This window comes from Cyprinus carpio, chromosome B20, assembly GCF_018340385.1.
Source record: "Cyprinus carpio isolate SPL01 chromosome B20, ASM1834038v1, whole genome shotgun sequence".
In the NCBI taxonomy this organism is placed as follows: Eukaryota; Metazoa; Chordata; class Actinopteri; order Cypriniformes; family Cyprinidae; genus Cyprinus; species Cyprinus carpio.
Window position 1 is genome coordinate 29,684,765 of NC_056616.1, and position 21,857 is coordinate 29,706,621.

General features: G+C 36.9%; 2 protein-coding genes and 1 pseudogene across 2 annotated transcripts; all 3 read left to right on the top strand.

The window, feature by feature from the left end:
• The first annotated feature begins 2,421 nt into the window (after positions 1 to 2,421).
• Positions 2,422 to 6,458, top strand: LOC122140905 (annotated as a pseudogene).
• Positions 6,459 to 7,306: 848 nt separating this feature from the next.
• On the top strand, positions 7,307 to 15,136 carry LOC109101828 (protein sel-1 homolog 1-like). Its single transcript, XM_042746146.1, has 18 exons — positions 7,307 to 7,350; positions 7,487 to 7,530; positions 7,893 to 8,061; positions 8,400 to 8,567; positions 8,742 to 8,847; positions 9,728 to 9,890; positions 10,117 to 10,170; positions 10,262 to 10,321; positions 10,653 to 10,734; positions 11,075 to 11,229; positions 11,382 to 11,438; positions 11,534 to 11,602; positions 11,716 to 11,793; positions 11,881 to 11,943; positions 12,022 to 12,109; positions 12,737 to 12,885; positions 12,969 to 13,134; positions 14,996 to 15,136. The coding sequence occupies exons 3-18, from the start codon at positions 7,923 to 7,925 to the stop codon at positions 15,073 to 15,075; spliced, it is 1,677 nt and encodes a 558-aa protein (XP_042602080.1). The 5' UTR covers positions 7,307 to 7,350; positions 7,487 to 7,530; positions 7,893 to 7,922; the 3' UTR covers positions 15,076 to 15,136.
• A 3,843-nt stretch (positions 15,137 to 18,979) lies between these two features.
• Positions 18,980 to 21,833, top strand: LOC122140906 (phospholipase B1, membrane-associated-like). Its single transcript, XM_042746147.1, has 8 exons — positions 18,980 to 19,085; positions 19,300 to 19,390; positions 19,694 to 19,752; positions 20,860 to 20,927; positions 21,042 to 21,085; positions 21,204 to 21,324; positions 21,455 to 21,506; positions 21,614 to 21,833. The coding sequence occupies exons 1-8, from the start codon at positions 18,999 to 19,001 to the stop codon at positions 21,815 to 21,817; spliced, it is 726 nt and encodes a 241-aa protein (XP_042602081.1). The 5' UTR covers positions 18,980 to 18,998; the 3' UTR covers positions 21,818 to 21,833.
• The last annotated feature ends 24 nt before the right edge of the window (positions 21,834 to 21,857 follow it).

Below are 21,857 nucleotides of genomic sequence, written 5' to 3' on the forward strand. Positions count from 1 at the left end.
GACTCATTTTTCTCGGAATTATATGCTGTACAATATCTTTCAGATACTGCACAAACGTAAATGATATATAAAATCGTGATACAAAGGTTATCACTTAAGTCTCATATAAACAAGCAACTTTGCATTAAAGATGAGTTTTAAGCAATAATGCAACATTATAAAAGTACTTCAATTGTCAGGTTCTTCTTCATACACCACTGTGTGGCCCTCCGTCAGTCTGTTTGGTGGGTACAGAGCTGCACTCCTCCTGGGATAGCACTGTAGTTTGCTATGCATGATAGCAACTGCCAAGAACAACAAAGTCAGCATAGGGGTAGAAGACAAATTTGACTGACACAGGAAAACACCAATATGGCTCTCAAATTCTTCCTTGTTGTGATATGGCAACAAGATTGTGGTTCTCAGATAAATGTAATGCACATCTGTATTGTATAGTATTTTTTATTGGATGTTATGTTATTAGGTAACATAACATTTTTTGTCTGGTTTGATTAAAAAAATACTCTAAAATGCACATTTTAATAATTCTATTCATTTGAACAATTATGTTTTTAATGCTATGTCAAGGCTATGTTTTTTCATGTATTAATTTGACATAACATAACAATGTAGCACACAAAGCAGAACGAGACACTTTTTTCCTGTTTATCTGATCTGATGAAGTGCATGAGATGCTCACCTGTCAGTTTGCTCTGAATAATTCATTTGATTTCCTGTGTTGGCTATTTACTTCCAGAAGGTTGAAAAGGAATCAAGAATAGTCTTTGTCTGTATGGTTTATACTCTGTTTATATTAATTTAAACAATTCATAAGGTAGGCATTTTGTCTTGTACTTTTAATTTACATAATACATTTCCTGGCAAGACAATATATAGAAAAAATATGGCAAACCCTTAAATAACATATAATGTCAAGACATTTAAAGATATTTTAGATATACACCTCAAGTATCAGAACAGGAGTGTTAGGGTTATAAAATAATCATATAACCATAGTAGCCTAAACGCATGACTAAACTATTTCTGATATGTCAAACTTGTTAGTTCAGTTGGTTTTACTTGTAGGTAGGTGTAGGCCAGATTTATGTTACTCCAAAGGGTGATCAGGCATGTTCCTTTGAAAGCATCAAAAGCAAGATCTCTAATTTTATTACAGTGTGAGTTAATGACAGTCAAATGCCAATAATCAATACATTTTCTAATATAACAGCAGGTCTTATTGAAGGCCAGCGCTCTTTACATGAGCTCCACCTGCTGGACATACTTATGTACTGACGAGTAAAAGAAAACCTGTCAATTTCATACAGACTGTGCTCTTCCCACACATCTCATTTTCACACTTGTATTGGGGTCATCTAATACCGAAAAAAAATAAAAAAATAAAAATATAACAGATTCATTCTGAAGTAAGGTAATATGGATATTGTTTCTGTGTTTCATTCCCCTTGGAAAATTTACCATTGTGCATAATAACAAGTTTAACAGTCGTATTTGTATTAAACAAAAGCAATTATATATAAAACCATTGGCAGGTCTTCATTACAATGGTAAGCTTGTACAATGTTGCTCTCTCTCTCTCTCTCTCTCTCTCTCTCTCTCTCTCTATATATATATATATAAAGCAGACTAAGTCTAGTCATCTCATTTCTTTTAAAACTTTTATGTCATGTATTTGAATATATTTATAATTACGGATTTGTAATGAAGCTACAATTTAGTAGGCCAGCATTTTTAAATATTTTAACTGTAATGTGCAAATATCAAAAAACATTAAAACATTTTTTTAATTATGACCAAGTACTCAATTATAAGTATAATAAAGTTCAGTTGAAGAACAGTGTAATATAAAATACACTAAGATTATATACACATTTAAGATATACACATTTAAAACAAGTAAGCGCTCTTCTTTTTCACAAAGGGAGCTCAGTACAGTTGAGAAATTATATTTATGGCTGGTATACAGTCGAAAGTTGAGTTTTAAGGAGGGTTTTTCTTCTTTTTCCTTCTTTTTTAAACTTAGGTAATGAAGATCTCTGGCCAAGAAGGTCCGCAAGTTTCTGGTTTCTAAAGGAAGCTTCTTCACTCAGTTCCGGTTCTAGGACTTTCTATGGGGGCTTAATAAAGGTCTAGGGGGACAGCTGCGAGCTAGTTAAGCGGACAACTAACCTCTCGAATGCTCCTTGAATATTTCCTCCCTGCCTCCTTCGGATTTCCTTAAGAGATTTGTTTTGTTAGTCTTATATAGGCATTCTCGTTCGGTCCTTCACTGGTCCTGTATATTCTCATGAATATTTATGCTACTCCATCGACGCAGCAAATCAGCTGAGCTCCTTCTGCATACGTTTATTGTGTAATTCACAAATTTACATCTGTCAATCCCTGAGGTACTATCCCGCAACCGCAGTTTATCGGAACATCTCAGTTCTTTTAAAATTCTGTCATGGCCAAATGGGGAGAAGGAGACCCGCGCTGGATTGTGGAAGAAAGAGCAGATGCGACAAATGTCAATAACTGGCACTGGTATGTAACACGTGCATGTCGGCAACAGCGTGTAAACCACAAGTTTTTTCGCCCTTTGTGTTTAAATAGCTGTATGGAGTGTCTCTTAATAGATGAAATTCTATTTTAAAACTTCACTTGTATTCATCTAGATGTTGAGTTAAACTGCATAAATGTGTGGGGGAAAGTATATAGATCATGTTATTTATTACAGACTTCAGAATTATGACCATTCTATACTTTAACTTGATCATTTTAAATGATCATTTTAAACTAATATACTCTCTCAACGTGCGGCCAAACACTGTATATAAAAAACAGATTAAGAAATGTTTGAATGGAGAATGGCATATCACCTCACAGAAAACGTAAAAAACTCTTTAATATTTTACAAATACTGCCTACATCTGATTCTTACAGCCATTAGCTTAGTTTTTCCAGTGTTCGAGGAAGCCTCTGGAATGTCCAGTAGTTGAATGTGAGTGGTTGGCACAGTCTATTTTTGGAAATACATGAATGTGAGACAGAATTAGACTCTGGGTGTTCTGATGAAAAGCAAACTGAGTATGTCTTTTGAAATGTACCACTTAAAATGTTACTTATCTGAATAAGTAATCTATATTATATAATTATCTATATTATCCCTTGCGCTCTCAAATGCACACACATGTGTGAGAGAGAGTGTTAATATAGATAACTATTATATATATATATATATATATATATATATATATATATATATATATATATATATATATATATATATATATATTTATTTATATATATATATATATATATATATATATATATATATATATATATATATATATATATAGTGCTGTCCAATGATTAATCACGATTAATCACATCCAAAATAAAAGTTTTGTTTACATAATATGCCATATGTGTACTATTTATATGTATCATGCATATATAAATACACACACATACAGTATATATTATATTATATGTCAATATATTTAATATATAAATAACATATTTTTCTTAAATATATACATGCATGTGTGTGATTTTATGAATATATTCACAGTACACATTATGTAAACAAAAAAACCTTTTATTTGGGATGTAATTAATCGCAATTAATCATTTGACAGCACTAATACACACACACACACACACACACATTTACTCCCCTATACAATTTGGAGAAACTGCAATTATTAGTAGTTGCATAGTTCTCTTTTGAAATGTGAATATATATGCTAATTCTATCAAATAAACTGTTTATAAATGTTTATTTTTCTTAATCGTAAACCACAGGACAGAGAGAGACGTCACAAGCTGGTCTCAAGATACAATAAATAGCCTTCTTCTTGGGCTTCGTGTAGAGGGTGAAGAAGGCTCATGCGAGATCACAGACATCAGCAATATAGATGGCGAGGCCTCTATCAACAACCGCAAAGGGAAACTCATCTACTTCTATGAGTGGGTTGTTAAAGCCTCATGGACTGGTGAGTCAAAGTTCTGTTTGCACACACAACATAATAATTGAATGTTGTGGTGAAATAAAAGACATGTTTTTTTCTTCACTGTAGGTACAAATAAAATAGGAATCAAATATAAAGGCACTGTGGAAATACTGAATCTCTCTGATGAAAATGACATGGATGACTTAGATGTAAGTGAACCTCTCTCCCAATTAAAGACTCTTTCTAAAAAAAAAAGTGACGTGACATTCAGCCAAGTATGGTGACCCATACTCAGAATTAGTGCTCTGCATTTAACCCATCCGAAGTGCACACACACACAGAGCAGTGAACACACACACACACTGTGAACACACACCCGGAGCAGTGGGCAGCCATTTTATGCTGCGGCGCCCGGGGAGCAGTTGGGGGGTTCGATGCCTTGCTCAAGGGCACCTAAGTCGTGGTATTGAAGGTGGAGAGAGAACTGTACATGCACTCCCCCCACCCACAATTCCTGCCGGCCCGAGACTCGAACTCACAACCCTTCGATTGGGAGTCCGACTCTCTAACCATTAGGCCACGACGAGCGAGCGAGCATGTTGAATGCAAATCTAACTTTTGTTTGTTTGTACAGATTTGTGTTAGACTTTGTAAAGACCAGCCAAACACACCTCTGACTGACCTCATGAGGAAGGAGGGAGTCAAGAAAATCAGAATGGCACTGGGCAACTATGTCAAACATCTCAAAACAGGTGATGGATCTAAAACGTCATCTATTAGTAATTTCCGCCTTGTTTTATTTGTGCAGCTCATCACATTCTCATAACTTGTTTATACAGAGTTCTCTCAGGGTATGATTTTACCAACAGAAAATGCAATTAACGGACAGAATCAGGAGACACAAGCCAAGGTCAAACTAGACAAAACCCAAGTAAGTTCTTGTTAATTTTTCTGGTAACGCAAATATATACTAGACAGTATGCTGGTCATACATCCACTCTGTATTTTATTGTCAGTTGCATTTTATTGTTTGTTTTTGGATTCAAGTGATATGTGTGCACATTAATATTTCAGCTCTGTATCAAAATTGAGTATAAATGTTTTGGTCCCACCACAGATGGGATCCTCCACAACAAAAAGCACTCCCAACACTGGAGTTAAAATTTCAACAGTATCTTTGACTATAAAGATACCTTTCTCACCTCACCAGAAGAGTTGTACAGGGTTTTCCTAAACCAAGAGGTCAGAATAAACTCCTCTCTTGCCCTGTCAGTCCCATACATACGCAGTTGAAACAATAAATGTATATGTATCCTTTATACATAGATTATTTGATGCTGAACTCACTAGCTCCTTGTTTTTCTGTGTGTAGATGGTACAAGCATTTACACACCTGGCTGCCTTTGTGGATGGGTGCTCAGGTGGCAAATTCCGGCTGCTGGAAGGAAATGTTAATGGGCAGTTTGCAGAACTGGTGAGAATGAATCTCTTATAATGATTTTTAACTGTTAAATCAACTAATTTGGTTTAATTGATTTATCTGGTGAGAATTTCACTTTTTTCATGCATTTCTCAATTGACGCATAATTTTCAATATAGATTTTGTAAAATTGCCCATTTCTCTTTCAGATTCCAGACCAGAAAATTGTCATGAAATGGAGGTTTTCAAGTTGGCCAGCTGGTATGGTTTATTATTGTATATATTAATGTAGTGTTTTTTAATGAATCCACATGCTCCTTTAATATTAGTAATCATAATCATTTTCAATATTATTTGTTTTTTATTTTTCTATATTATTTGTGTTGTATATATTAAGGAAAGTCTATGAAATGTTTTGCTCGTTGATTGTTTATGGCCAGCGTTCATCACTATTGTTGGATCTGTTTGCTTAAATCTGAGTTCTTTCTAACTCTCTTTCAGGACACGCAGCAACTGTCATTTTAAACTTCGTAAATCAAGGCAGTGAGACAGAGCTGATTCTGGAGGCCAGAGGAGTTCCCAGCAATGAGGAGGAAAGAATGAAAGAGGGCTGGCAGAGATACTACTTTGATGCCATTAAACAGACGTTTGGTTACGGAGCAAGACTCTGTTAAGCCAAAGCTCATGTTGTGCCATGCCAGAAAATCGGGACATAATACAAATAGATTAAAAAAAACACCTGCAAAGATGAAACACTTGTTGTATTTACTGCATGCGCTAGATAATTGCTGGATTCCAACAAACATCTGTGCCTTTACAGTGAAAAATAGGTGCCTGGATTTTTTTTTTTTTTTTTTTGTATTTGCTATTGCATTTGCATTAGTGCTTCTCGTGTTTGAATGTAATATGTGTGTTTGAATATTATGTCTGGGCATTCCAGATATAATGAACTATTTAAAACTAAGTATTTTATAAGTGAAAATATGTTTGTCTGTGAAGATGCAAAAGTCGAATTGATTGTATAATCATGATACCACTTAAATACATTGTCAAATCTGTGTTGTAATAAAACAAGAAATAAATGTTTTAACTTTTAAGAACCATTATCGCTTATGAGTGTGGACTTTTAAAATATTTGTAGACTAATTAAAATATTTATTTCTAATAAGAATATAATATTTGATAACTCCCATACTGTTTACTTCACACTCGGCTGAAAGAGAGTCAGCTGTTCAAAGGCGTTCTCACTTCCTGCAAACTGTGGTGTACACGTCTGCTCCATTCGCGTATCTCAGGAAAATACTCTTGTGTGTGCGCATCTGATTGGTCAACTGACTCATGGAGCGTAGCGATTGGCTATTATCTACGAACCCGTCTCCTGATTGGTGAAGCCGCAGCGGATTAGGAAATAGGGGGTCGGTCAGTGAACAGAAATATACTGTAACACGAGAAACCCTAACGACGGCAAAGCTGCTACAGTCTTGTGTTGTTGAATTTGATAAACATTGCAGGTGCCTTGGAAACATTATTCCGGAAATCGTCTTGGAATGTTTTCATGGTCCGCGACCGACACGGCATTCGTCTCTGGGGAGTGTTGTGTGTTTAGCTGTGCTAGCTGTGCAGACAGGCTGTCACTGAGTTAGTTACATTGAGTTGCTAGCTCAAAATGCTTTGGTAAGGGTGTTAATGTCCTGTTTTTGCGAATGGGTTGTTTTATTATAACCCATTTTTGCTCTTGGGAGAAGTTTCTGGTTGACCGGCTCGCTGGTCAAGTTCTTTAGCTAGTCGGTTATGCAGTCAGGTGCAGTTCACTGACAGATTTATACAGCTAAATGTCTAGCTAGGACAACAGACAGTTCAGTTAGTGTGCAGGTTTAATTAAGTCAGATTTTTAGTCCACTGCGTTTTGCACACTCTGGCAACATGAATCCCCACTAAGAAGTCTTGTCTGGTCCTTCTTGTGGCTTTAGCTGTGGACTTTGGAAGTGACAGCTGGTGAGTCAGAGGCTATTTTTCAATTATTAGGAAAATGTGTGTTCATTTAGACGTGAAGTAAGCTATTTAGCATTTACATTTAATATCTTAACGTGTTCTATATGAAGTGTATATGAGTTGTGCATTTTGATTGCAGAAGTACTTCAAGATGATGGAGTTGCAGAGGGTGGTGAGTCTCAGGTAATACAGCATTTAAACATAATCATATATTATCAGAGCCAGTTAATATGCAGTTGGGTAGAAGTGTTTTGTGTTTAGTGATTCCTGGTATTGCATTTTGAGAAAAATAAATTAGGTTTTCATGTTCTCAGTGTAAAATTTAAAATGTATTTTTTTTCTTAAAATATACACAAATAGTGAAAATAGTGATATATATTATTTTGACTAATTGTGTGTATACATTCATGTACAAAAAGATCTCTCTCTGACACACAAATACATACATGCATACACACACACACACACATTTATTTATTTATTTATTTATTTAAAACTATTTTTATTTATTTACTAATTATTCCATGTTTTCTGTCTATGGTCAGAGCACAGATGATAATGATGGCTCCAAAATTATGGCGGGGCATGCGTATGTCCCAGATGCCCAGACCGAGAGCAGTACAACTGACACTGGAGTAGAGAGTGAGGTTGAGGGGGTTGAACAGGAAGACCTTCCGAGTCAACCTCCTCCACCAGAGGAGCGTCATAAAGAAGGTGAGTAGATCCAGATGGGGTCTGCAGGTGCTTCCTGAATAACATACAGTATTCAGGTTTCGTCTGTAGGTTTCTCTTTACATTTAGAATAATTTTACTAATCTCTCTTTACTACGTAGCTAATCTTTTGCTCACATATTCAAGTTTTTGATACCGTTCGAGTCCTATGTCGCTTAGTTTAGGGTTTTCTTTGATCTTTCTTTGCTGCTCTCCGCATCACAGCTTGCAGTTTTTATTGAGAAAAGAAGCCTGCTCACCCATGCATTCACAAGTGTGTCGTTTGTTTCCTGTGAAAGTATCTGGTTATTGTGTCATTTTCTCATTGGTGTTTATCAAAGTTCCGGTGGCGATTGGTGGAACAGCCTCTGGAGAGCCCTGCATCTTTCCTTTTCTTTTCCAAGAGAAAGAGTATTCGGAGTGCACTACTGAAGGCAGAGGAGATGGGAGGCTGTGGTGTGCCACAACATACAACTACAACACTGATAAGAAATGGGGCTTCTGTGAAAGTGAGTGAGCTGTTAATGGTAGCGTAGTGTAGTTTTTGCTACTCTTACTCTTCTGCAATAGTAGCCTAGATATGAAAAGTTCAATGCCAACTTAACCTGCACTATAAATTAATTGTGATTTTTAGCACTTTCGGTTGTTACACCAAATGCATGTGTAATTATCTGTCCTCACAGCGGAAGAGCAAGCAGAGCAGAGGCGGTTGGTGGAAGAGGCTGAAGAACAGTACCAGGATGCAATAAAGATGATTAACAGCACCAACAGAAGGAGCCAGAAGAACGAGTGAGTGGTGTGGAGCCATGTATTTGTTCTTGCAGTGCTGTTTTAACAGTTTTCTTATTATTTTTATGTCTTGAACCTATACACTATCTGAAGAATTGTGCAAAAACTGTACTTTAAATACTCTGGCTGATTCTGATTGTGGTTGGCTATTCATCAGCTGAAAAAAAAATTGTTGTGAAAAGTAATTCCAACAGTATTGTTCCTCTGTGCTATTGTTGTAGCTCTGCTACTCTTTTACATTTAGAATGATATTAAAATTGAATGAGATTAAAACTGTACCTATATAGTTATCATTGTAGTTATTGATGTTAATGGGATTGAAGGTACAGTTTTTGCAAATTTTTTATTTAGTTTTACTTTGCCGTGTATGATAGTTTTGGTTTCTGTATTGGAGTCAAAAGTATTAACATGTATAATTGAACTAAGGTATACTTTTTTTTTTTTTTTTAATGAAATTTTATTGATCAAGGATGCTTAAAACAGATCAAAAGGGACATTTCTAATGTCAAAAAAGATTTCTGTGTCAAATAAATTCTTTTGAACTTGAAAAAAACTATTATAAATATTAAAAGTACTGTATTCAAAATTAATAATGACTAGAAGATTTTCTTGAGCACCAAATCTGCATATTAGAATGGTTTCTTAATTGTGACACGGGAGTAATGGCTGCTGAAAATGTATTCAGCTTTGTCATTGAGTGAAAATTAATTTTTTAAATTCTTTAAAATACAAAATATAAGTTGTAACAATATTTTACAATATTATGTTTTTAAGTATTTTAATAAAATACATGCTTTCTTGGTGAGCATAAGAGACTTACCAAGCACAGAATATTAAACAGTAGTGTATATTCATATTTATATTTACTTCTGCATTACAGGTTATATGACAGACTCCTGAAAGTTGCAGAGATGGGTCATGCCAAGGCCATGGAGAAGGTGGCATATGCCATGCTGTTTGGAGACTACTTACCCCAGAGCATTCCTCAGGCAAAGGAGATCTTTGAGAAACTGGCACTGGAGGGCTCCCCTAAAGCCCAGACTGTAATAGCAACTGTTTATTAACTAAATGTCATCTTTCTTTCTACGTTGCTGATGCTTTTTTTGTCCTGTGACTCATTTCAAGCTGTTTCTTAAGAATAGCAGCTGTGTGTGGGGTTGTATCACTGCTGTACTATTGCATCAGGAAAAGTTTATTCCATTTTATATCATTACTATTTTTTTTTTCTTTTTACATTGAGAAAGCAATTTTCAATTTGTGTTCACACAGGCACTTGGTTTCCTATATGCTGCAGGATTAGGGGTGAACTCAAGTCAAGCAAAGGTATTCCCTAATGATATTTATCTAGAAAGCACACCCTGCTTATTTTAAATGTGAATGTTTAATGAAAATGCTGTTTTTCATCTAATTGCAGGCATTGGTGTACTACACTTTTGGAGCTTTGGGTGGAAACCTAGTAGCTCATATGATTCTGGTAAGAAGAATGATTCTCTGTGTCCTGTATTTTAAACAAGGGAGGATCCTGTTCCACTGAGGAAATTATCATGCTTATCGTATGCGTCAAGTCTTTATTTGACTTTGCATATATCAAGTTCAGTGTCTAAACAAACCTTTGGATCTATTGAAGTTCTGACCAACATGTTGGCTCAGTTACATGCAACAAAGTTGAAACCTCAGATCATGTGGCACCATAATTTATCCATGACTACTTTCTTAATGCATTGGTGCTGTGTAGGCTTGTGTTTATCCTGCAATTCCTGGCTGTGCCCTCTGCTAAATGCCATCATTTTTATTTTTTTTCCCAGGGCTACAGATATTGGGGAGGTGTTGGGGTTCCTCAGAGCTGTGAATCTGCTCTCACTCACTACAGACTAGTGGCCAATCATGGTAAATCTTGTCACATTTATATGCAGTCCTCATATGTCTAAACATACCGAATTTCAGAACAGCATCTTTTAAAAGATGTTATCTGGATCCTTGGTCACCACTCCCCTTTTTCCCCAGTCTAAGGAAACGTTTAGTGACTTAAATACTGCATGTGAGCAGTGCAGTGGGACCATAAAACTAAAATCTCTGTAGAAATTTGTTTTTAATTTGAATTACACTCATACTGCTCATGAATAATCACTGGTACTGCTCAGTTGTTCTCACTCTGTCCATATTTGAGTTCAGTGATGATTAAGTCTTGTAATATCAAAGTAACCTAAGACTTTTGTTTTTTGATTAGTGGCCAGCGATGTATCCCTGACAGGGGGCAGTGCAGTACAGCGGATCCGGCTCTTAGATGAAGTGGAAAGTCCTGGTTCTAGCAGTGGAATGCTAGAGGAGGATTTAATCCAGTACTACCAGTTCTTGGCTGAGAAAGGAGATGTGCAGGCACAGGTAAAATAAAACCATTCTGATTCATCTGTAAGAAGAATTTCACCCTGTGCAATAACCTCAAAACCAACACATACTTTACCACTACAAAAGCTAATGGGCTTATGTACTTGTATTTTTGACTGTTACTATCACATTTAAATTTTCTTGTCTAGGTGGGCCTGGGCCAGTTACACTTACATGGAGGACGAGGTGTGGAACAGAATCATCAGGTATTTTTTTTTTGGCTCTGCCATTTTATGTGCAATTGTTCTAATAATTTGAAATAATGATTTTATAGTTACTTTCTATTTGTCATTATTTTTAGCGAGCATATGAGTACTTCAACCAAGCAGCAAATGCAGGGAACACGCATGCAATGGCCTTCCTTGGAAAGGTATAGACTTAACAAGTCCCTTATTTTTAGTTTTCCTGGACTTTAGATGATCTCACTGTTGTTCAACCTCTGTGTGCATTTTTCTTTCTTTAACTCTCATTCTGTTGTCTCAGATGTACTCTGAAGGCAGTGAGTATGTGGCTCAGAACAATGACACGGCCCTGCATTATTTCAAAAAGGCTGCAGATTTGGTGAGAATAATTTTTCCCTGTCAAGATTCAGAAACTGTTAATTTTCTAATTTTCTCTAATCTGTAATTTTTGTTGGCATCTTTTTAGGGAAATCCGGTTGGCCAGAGTGGCCTCGGTATGGCTTACCTGTATGGAAGGGGTGTTCCTGTGGTGAGTTTCCTAGATGAGATGAACATTATGCAATTACTCAAAGATCTTTTGAGTCATTGTTTCTTCTCGATCCTGCAGAACTATGACCTGGCACTGAAGTATTTTCAGAAGGCTGCAGAGCAAGGCTGGGTGGACGGACAGTTGCAGCTGGGAACCATGTACTACAGTAAGTGTGTGTCAGTCAGAGAAATTGCATGTGAATAATTTGCTTTCAGTTTTTTCCCTTCACTTCTGTTTCTTTACTTTTCCTGCTGTTACTGCAAAAAGAAAAATAGTCAGCCATTTATGAAACAAAGGAACAGGTTTTATTGAGCCAGCAAAGGCCATGGAACATTTTCAATATTCAAATTCCAAATTCCAAAATATAATAATAACAAGAACTGATACTGATATTTTATGTATTTATTTAATAGACTTTTGTAAAATAACATTTTAAACAATTATGGAAAAACCATGAAAATGTACATTGTGAATTTTTCAAGCTTTGCTCTGTTCTAAAAATATTGTTTCAGGATATATTTCTGTTTTTCTTTTCCCTTTTTTCTACCTGCCTGTCTAGCTCACTCTTCCACCACTTCAATAGCCATTTATCTTATTTTTATCTTAAATCACAGCTAACTCCTTTTGGTTTGGTTGCCTAGGTGATTGTTGCCCTGACAAACTCCCACCTGCATTCTGCTTTGGCAGGATCTTGACAAACATTGAGGACTGAGAAGCGTGTTAGTCATTTCAGCTGGTGGGTGTTGAGAGTATGAAAAGTACATTTATGACTTTCACTTTCTTCATATTTTAGATGGAATCGGGGTGAAGCGTGATTATAAGCAGGCTCTTAAATTCTTTAACCTGGCATCTCAAGCGGGTCACATCCTAGCCTTCTACAATCTAGCTCAGATGCATGCCACGGGGACTGGGGTCATGCGCTCCTGCCACACTGCAGTGGAGGTGAGACGCAATTTCATCATGCATAGCCATGTTTCAAAAAACTTCTCTGATAGTTTACCATGAATGTATGTGTGTGAGAACAGCTCTTCAAGAACGTGTGTGAGCGCGGCCGCTGGTCTGAGAGACTCATGGCAGCATACGGAAGCTTTAAGGAGGGCGACATGGACTCTGCTCTAGTACAGTATCTACTGCTGTCCGAACAGGGCTACGAGGTCGCCCAGAGCAATGTGGCCTTCATCCTTGATCAAAGTGAGTCAGTGATTTGCCACTACCACCAGAGGGCGCTAAACTCCCAACACCTACATGCAAATTAATTTTGGTATTAGGTCAAAAGTTGGTCTAATAATAGTTGGTCAGCATCTGCCATTTAACCATAATTTTTTTTTAAACCATGTCTTTATTTAAAAAAATATGAATAACAAAAAAAACAGTTTATGTATACTTTACCTTCACATTCTGCCCTGACAATAAGCTGAAATTTGAAATAGAGAACAGATTTCCCACCCATAGTCATTAAAAGCTGGAAATTTTAAAATTGTTATTTTTAGGCCTGGAAAAGTCTTGGATGTATGACTTATATTTTATGGAGAGTATGCATTTCTTAAGGGAATATAATTATTATTATTTCATGTTCTGCTCTAAAATATACAAATGCTTTTGCTAGTTAATCAAGATGTTACTTTTAAGAAATGATTACAATTAAAATTAATGTTTTGTCACTGATATGCTAATGAAAACTGCCATGGAAATCTGTATATTATGAGTTATTTTTTTAAAGTGGTCATGAGCTTCCTTTTTATATTATTTTGTACTGTTCTCTGAGGTCCCCTTATGATGTTCTCAAGGTTTTTACATCAAATTACATAATTCAGAAGAATTAGGCTGTTTTCTCTCCTGTTTTTAATCTCCTCATCAGAACGCTCTGTTTGAATAGGCATGGCGGATTGTAGACTCTGAAGTAAACGGCCACTGCTGTGATTGGCTAATAGTTGTGTATGTTTGACAGCACACATCCTTCATCGATGGACGCTGCTGTATTTTAGGTTAAAAATGCATAAATACTCAGAACATATCAAACGATCTGTAACAACAGACAAAGCAGTAGTGACCATGTAATAAAAAACAGTTACTCACACTTGTGTGGTGCGACATTACTGTCGGCACAGCATTGTCTTTTAGTTTCAGGGATTCTGAAAATCCTGTGTCGAATTGTGCCTTGTTTGTAAATGAATCCGTGGTAAAAATAAGTGAACAAAGGACCAAGTTCTTATTGACGCGGTCTGTATCTTTATTAAGAATATATTTAATTTACTCTTTCCTAATGTTGGGATCAGAAGGAAGGCACTGCAAAGACTTTCCCTGCATCCCAGTGTGCATACTGTCCACCCTATTTGCCCTAAATAGTATTGAAAATTGCTAATATCTCAGAGTTTAGGATGGATAGTATGCACACTGGGACGCAGGCTGTGTTTTTGGCACTGCCCAGCGTCTTGTTGCCTTCAGAGCCATCATTATTGTTTAACTTCTGCGTAGACCTGCGTTCACCTCTTGCTTTTTACACTACGTGCATGAATCGGTAGTCGGGGCCAAACAGGCAGCGATGTAGAAACAGGCGTTGATCATCTTCCGCAGAGGTGGTGTTTAGCCACATTATTACATCATAAAGTGGCACATTCAACAGCCTGCTGTTTTGGCAGACTGGCGTCAATATAAGCTGTTTCTACACCGTCAAGAAAGTCTTCTGAGTTCTGAAACTTACAGAATGTTTTATATATGTCAAAAGATCAAGGGAATTTTCATTTCTCAGTTCATGGCCTCTTTAAAGCATAATTATTAGTGATCTTAAAACCCAAAGAAGGTCACAGAATCTTTGTGAAGGTAGAGCATTCTGCACAGAAAGCCTGAGAGACGACGTATAAAGATGTTCCCTTCATGTTTATTGTCCCTTGGCCCCTTCATAAATATTACCCCTTGTAAAATTAAAAGCCTGAGAGACGACGTATAAAGATGTTCCCTTCATGTTTATTGTCCCTTGGTAAATTAAAACCCAGCTAAATTAAGCCATTTCACATTGTAATAATAAATCTGACTCTGTGTATGTGTCTTTCAGAGGGATCACAGATTTTCAATGAGAATGAAACGTACCCACGGGCTTTGCTCCACTGGACCAGAGCAGCTGCTCAAGGTTAGACTGTTCTCTTCAACCCACTCAGTCACTCTAGCAAAATGCCTAAGTGCTTTGATGACCTTACAACCATTATAGTGAGACAAATATAACTGCATACTACATGGCACGCTCAAATACTTGATTCTGATTGGTCATTCGCAGCATCCTGCTGTCTTACATTTCAGTATCATTGCTGCTATTTTACTATTGTCCCTGGCAACAGATCTTTGTCATACTCATATTACTTTCATATTACTCTTTAAAAAAAATGATTACATATTGATAAAATACGCAATTTCACTATACCATGCCCATTTATTTACTTACTTGGTACACAGCTACGTAATAAGCAGGACAATGTAAAGTCAGACAATCATTGTTGTAAAATAAAAACATATTTTTTAATAACATGTTATTAAAAATGGTTTGAGGCTCTATCAAGCTATTGAAAACACAGGACCTCTGTATCAGTATCTGTTTTATATTCTCTTATCATATCATATCACACAACAGCAATAACCACAATCAAGCTGACTAACAATCATACGCCAATGCCACTGAACTGAACTATAATAACAGACTGCAGTCATTCATTATCGTCTGGCCTCTGAGCAACAGCACAGTGCACAGGCCATGTTCAACCTAGGCTATATGCATGAGAAGGGCCTTGGTATTAAACAGGTGAAATATCTATGCATATTTACATATAAGCAACCATGTACATTACCATTCAAAAGATTGGGGTCTGTGAGATGTTTTGTAAAACATGTTTTATGCACCCCAAGTCTGCAGTAAAATTGTAACCTATTATTACAATATAAAAAAAATTTTTTTTACAGCACTATTTTGCTAAGAGCGTCTTGAATTCGAATCCCGGCTCGTGGACCTTTCCCGCCCCCGCCCCCTATCTCAAAAAAAAAAAAATAATAAATAAAAATATATAAAAAAAATCTTAATGCAAATGTATATATATATATATATATATATATATATATATATATATATATATATATTCCTGTGATTGCAAATCCTTCAGAAATCATTCCTATTTCCAATATGCTGATTTGGTGCTCAAGAAACGTATTATCAATGTTGAAACTTGTTTTACTTTATAGAATTTTTGTAGAAACTGAGATGCATTTTTTTAGGATTCTTTGTAAAAAGAAAGTTCAAAAGAACAGCATTTATTTAAATCAAGAAAACGTTTGTAACATCATAAATGTCTTCCCTGTCACTTTTGATTTTAATGCATCCTTGCTGAATAAAAGTAATAATTTCTTTCTAAAAACGTTCTTAACTGACCACATTTAATCTGTAGTGTATACAGTGCACTAATTTTTTGGATTGTTCCTCCACAGGACATTCATCTGGCTAAACGTTTCTATGACATGGCTGCAGAAGCCAGTCCTGACGCCCAAGTTCCTGTGTTCCTGGCCCTGTGCAAGCTGGGCCTTATTTATGCACTAGAGTACCTGCAAGATCTTAATGTAAGTCAAATTTTTCAGTGAGAATCCACCTGAAATCTGATTTGCCTCAAGTCAAGGACTAACCAATAACATTAATCTTTTTTTTTTTCCTTGCTGAAGGATCTTCTATCTCAGGTGGATCTTGACCAGTTACTGGGTCCGGAGTGGGATCTCTACCTCATGACTGTCATTGCTCTGCTCTTGGGCACAGTAATCGCGTATCGGCAGAGACAGCACCAAGCTGTACCCAGAGCCCCTCCAGCACCCCCTAGACCTCCAGCCCAGCCTGAGCAGCCAGCCGGAGAGCCTGAAGAACAATGAGAGAGCAGGGATCAGACTGGAGGTGACCAAATTGGACAAGGATTATTGGAGAACGAATTGAGGCCCAATAGCATCTCTCCCCCGGGACAGCCGCTGACACCTGTACCTGCTGTGGTCTTTAATCCTGTTAACCCCAAAAGAGCTTTCAGGACTCTTGTTGCCCTGTCCACCCCCTCCTTTGTCTTTTAACTGTGGCTTGGGGAAAAACTAGATGAACTTCTACAATATCTTAAATGTTCGCCTCAGGGTTTTGCCAGGTGAAATAACATTTGTGCAAATCAACACTCACTATGTGGGGGGGGAAGACAACATAGCTGAATGAACTCCATTAGTTGTTTCTGCTTTTGCTTGCCACTGTGCTAAAAGCCAAGAATCGAACCTATTTTGTGCAACCCATTCACATTTTTTTTTTTTTTTTGTATTAAGTTTGGTACAAATTCAAACTTGGACACCATGCCTCTTTGGAATGCAGAGTGCGAGGTGGACTGCGCTCTGAATTCGATATGTAAAAAGTTCATACTCTCAGCATGATTTAAGTGGCTTGCTAGCAGATTTTTTTTTCCAGATGTCCTGAAATTATTTATAACAAGTATTTGGAAAAAAGTAGTTTTCAGCAGCACATTGACATAGATTTCACTCTCTCGATTCAAATGTGCACAGAAACATATGAATAAACTACACAGTTAGTAATCTAAGGTTAGCAGTTTTTCATAAGGCTTTTTATTGCCATAAATGCTCACCTTGCCAAATATTGAATCATTCAGATGATTACTGCCCTTGACTTCCTTTCATTGTTACAAAAGTGTCTCTGTAGGGTGTTTATGATACTAATTTAGTGCAATTATGGCTGGTGTCCAGTATGTTTCAGATTTTTGAAGCTCTAGTAACCTCAAACCTTATTCATCATTAGTCATTCAGCCTTTCCAAAACTTTTCAAAATGAGATTTAAATTCCTCTGCATAAAATATTTGAATTGACGAATGGGTTGCTGAATGACTTTAATACTCGGTTTTTGGTATTATAAGACGCCTTCTTGCATTTTTATTTTAGGATCAGTACATTGAATGCTCTCAGAAATGTTTTTGATGACACGCGTGTAAGATCTGTAGCTCGGTGTGAGAACCTGAAGCTGATCCATTTGTTTTGGGATGTGGCTGTTTGTGAGTTAAATCTCAGTTATAGGTTCTTTTTCAGATGAAAAATATTTCAGATAATTTCAGTTGTGAGCATGTCTAGAATATCTATTGATTATTTGGCAATGGTGTCTGTCATTGCAAGTAATATAGCAATACCGCAACTTTTTGGTGTGTAAAAAAAAAAATCTGTAATGTAAGCATATGTATGTGAATAGGATGTAAAGAACTGTTTTTCTTGTGAAGATTCACCCGAGCATTAGTTTGTTTTTGCAGAGTTCTCACAATTCAGCAATGGTTTGAAGCTTTGAAAGTAATATAACAGATTCCTCTATGTTCCATGTAATCAAACCACTCATAATACTGAGATAACAATGGATGAGACTTAAAAAGAAAGTAATTACATTTTCAAATGGCAATGTTTCTAAATAACTAATAAAAATCAATGGGTTCACAGCTGAATGTAATTTCCTATCTTATAATTAGACCTACAGATGCTATTCGGTCCAAACACACATCCAGTGTGCACAACATCACGCCTGGTCCAGATCTGCATTGAGCTCCCAGGCCCCAGTCCGACACAGTTTCTATTAAAGCTGTCTAAAGTTGTGAATGGCCACCAGTCCTCAGGCAGTTGCATGTGTGCCTGGATCATGCTTTATGTCGGTGGGCCTGAACTTTGTCACTCAGCTGTTTTGGGTGGGGGAGATAAAGGGGCACCGATATAATGGCCCCGTTCTCTCTGCACACACATCCATTGTGCTAACCGCTTGGAAACGCTCCACCATGGAGTGGCTTTTCATTGCCGTGGCAACCTGCTTGCTAGCCCTCTGTCCTGTCAAAGGTAAGTGCTAGAAGCATCCAGAGCTGGGAAGATAAGCTGGAGCACAGGGCCCATGTTACATGTGTGAGATTGATCTGGGATGAAGGAATGAGATGCTTGCGTGGACCAATGTTGAAGGCTTAAGTGCTAGTTCGTGGAAGTTGGACTGTTATATTTTGACCTTTATTGAGCCTAAAGAGCTTATGGATCTTAATATGTTTTCAGGTGATGAGTGGAGGCTGGAATATGAAGAAGGACTCAGTCACTATAGTCAGGAAGCACTTAGAAAGGTGCGTTTGTGTATTTGTAATGGAAATGTTTTGACCATCAAGGATGTTTTTGTGTTGGAATGTCACATGAGGCCATAAATACAACCTTCTGATGGGTTTATCTGTATTAAATCATAATGTAAACAATGTATCTGGTTGGTCTATAGTGTAGTCCGTGGCCTGAATGATGTCTTAGTTGTGACCTCACCTTAACCAGCATGTTATTTTGTTACAGGAGTTTCCTGAGAAGACCAGGCCAATCAGTTTCAAACACCCACCTTTCATGTGTCCTGACATGAGCCCCTCCTCTTCTGTGCCCACCTCAGGTAGGCTGGTCTAGAGTCAGTGTTTTGCCCACATAGTGTGATGAATGCAGACTTCTGATCTCAAGTCAATACGGTCAAACCTGATTATTCAAGCTGCCAGTACTAGTCAGGATTGGGACAGGTTTTTAATGAGATTTTTCACATTTTCTTTGAGGCTGTGAGGGCATTTTTACCTAGATGCTGATGTGTATCATTGGTGATGAATGTTAGCTATTGTTGTACCACAGGCAAACTTCATTACAGCAGAATCTTTAGATCATGTTTTGGTATCTGATCTTCTGATTCGCTGTATCTCTATTGTAGTTGAGCTGGTGAAGGCTGCGGATATTAAAGTGATCACTGCCCTTGGGGATTCATTGACGGTGAGTGTGATTATTGACTCTTTCCTTTTCAGTTTTAAAGACCACTGTTCATTAGTTAGCTGACAACAGAATGAATTATACACTACCTTTAATCACATTCACTCATGAGGCAAAATCAAGTTAACATTAGGGATAGTTCACCCAAAAATGTAAATTCTGTCATAATTTCATGTCTTTCCAAACCTTTATGACTTGCTTGCTTCTGTGGAATACAAAAGCACTTTTGGTTACCATTGACTTTCATTGTTAACATCCTGTAAGTTTCAGAACTCAAAACTTTCTCATTATTCTAAAAACAGTTTGTATTGAAGCCAGTCTGCCAAAATGACAGCTTGTGGAATTTACCACTCTATTATGTAATAATGTGGCTAAACACCGCCTCTGCAGAAGATGATCAATGCCTGCTTTTACAGCGCTCCCTGTTTTGCCCCGCCCACTGATTCTACATCATTGCCTGTGTAGCCCCGCCCACCGATTATCGCACATAGTGGGAAAATGACAAGAGGCAAATGCAGGTCTACACAGAAACCAAATGATAAAGATGGCTCCGAAGACAAAAAGACTCTGTGAAGTGCCAAGCTGTGGGGAAAAAAACTTTTCATTGCCTTCCTTCTGATCCCGACATTAGTAAAGAGTGGATGAACTTTGTTTTTAATGAAGTACCAGACCACGTCAGTAAGAACTTGGTCCTTTGTTCACTTAATTTTACCGTGGATTCGTTTACAAACAAGGCACAAGATCCATCTGTGAAGGACGGAAGCTGTCAAACATGCACAACTATTAGCCAAATTATAGCAGTGGGAGTTTACTTCCGAGTCTACAATCCTCCACTCCTACTCAAACGGAGCGTTCTGATGAGGGTGGACAGAAAATAGCCTATTACTTCTAAATTATGATGTTTTTGATGCAAAAATCTTGATAACATTATAAGTGGACCTCAGAGAACAGTACAAAATAAAAAAAAACAAAAGCAGTTCATGATCCTTTTAAGCAGATAGCAAAATAAGAACACATTTATAACTAGTACAGTTACTGATAATACTGGTGTTTGGCGAATAAAGTTATAATCATAATAATCTCTAATAATTGTAATTCTCTCACTTGTAGACAGCAATTGGTGCAAATGCAACCACAGTTCTTGGCATACCTATTGAATTTCGTCACGTGTCTTGGAGGTAAGAGTATTACTAATATTAACATTGCTTTTGATTTCTTTATAACTGCTACTTTTAGAAATAAAGTGACTTTTATTTGTCAATAAATTTGTGATTTATTTCTTATTTTAACAGCATTGGTGGCTACGGAACCTTTCAAGATGTCATTACCCTTGCAAGTACGTAGTTTTGCCTTAATGTCAGTCCTATTCTGCATTTACAAACCGAAATCTGTTGCAAAATACTTAAAAAGCATACAGCATTTGTGACCCAGACTGTTCTGTGTTTATGATTTAGACATCATTCGACTCTTCAACCCCCATTTAGTGGGACCCGCCCCAACTAAGACGGTCCATGGGACCCCGGCTCCCCTCTGCGAGACTGGATTTAACCTGGCTGTAACGGGACACAACACCTTGTAAATGCCAGTACATCAATAGTCATTAATCATAAATGAGATAAAACATTTGAAAATATGCCATCAAGATATTTTTAATTTTGCTGTGGTATTTTATCAGCTGACGATATGAATTTTGTTGTCTTCCTAGTAATCTTCCTGAACAAGTCAGACATTTGATTGATACTCTAAAAAGATATGAGGTAAGTGTATTATTTTGTTACAGTGCTTTTGAATATGCTTTTTCCTACAAATACAGATTGTGAAATCTTGGCATTGTTGTGATTTTTCTCCCCGTGTTTTGCTGTAGGATGTTGACTTTGATGAGGACTGGAAACTGTTGACTATTCTAATTGGGATGAATGACATCTGTGATTACTGCAAAGACAAGGCATTGCTTACAAAGCTGTTTCTTTGGCAAACTACAGACAGAAGATTCTTCTACAGTATTGACACATTTTGTTCGCAATGTCAAAGCAGAAAGAGGAGGCTTAAAATAAATGTTAAATTGTGAACGTATAGATGCTTGTGAAGATGATCATTAACAGCATGTT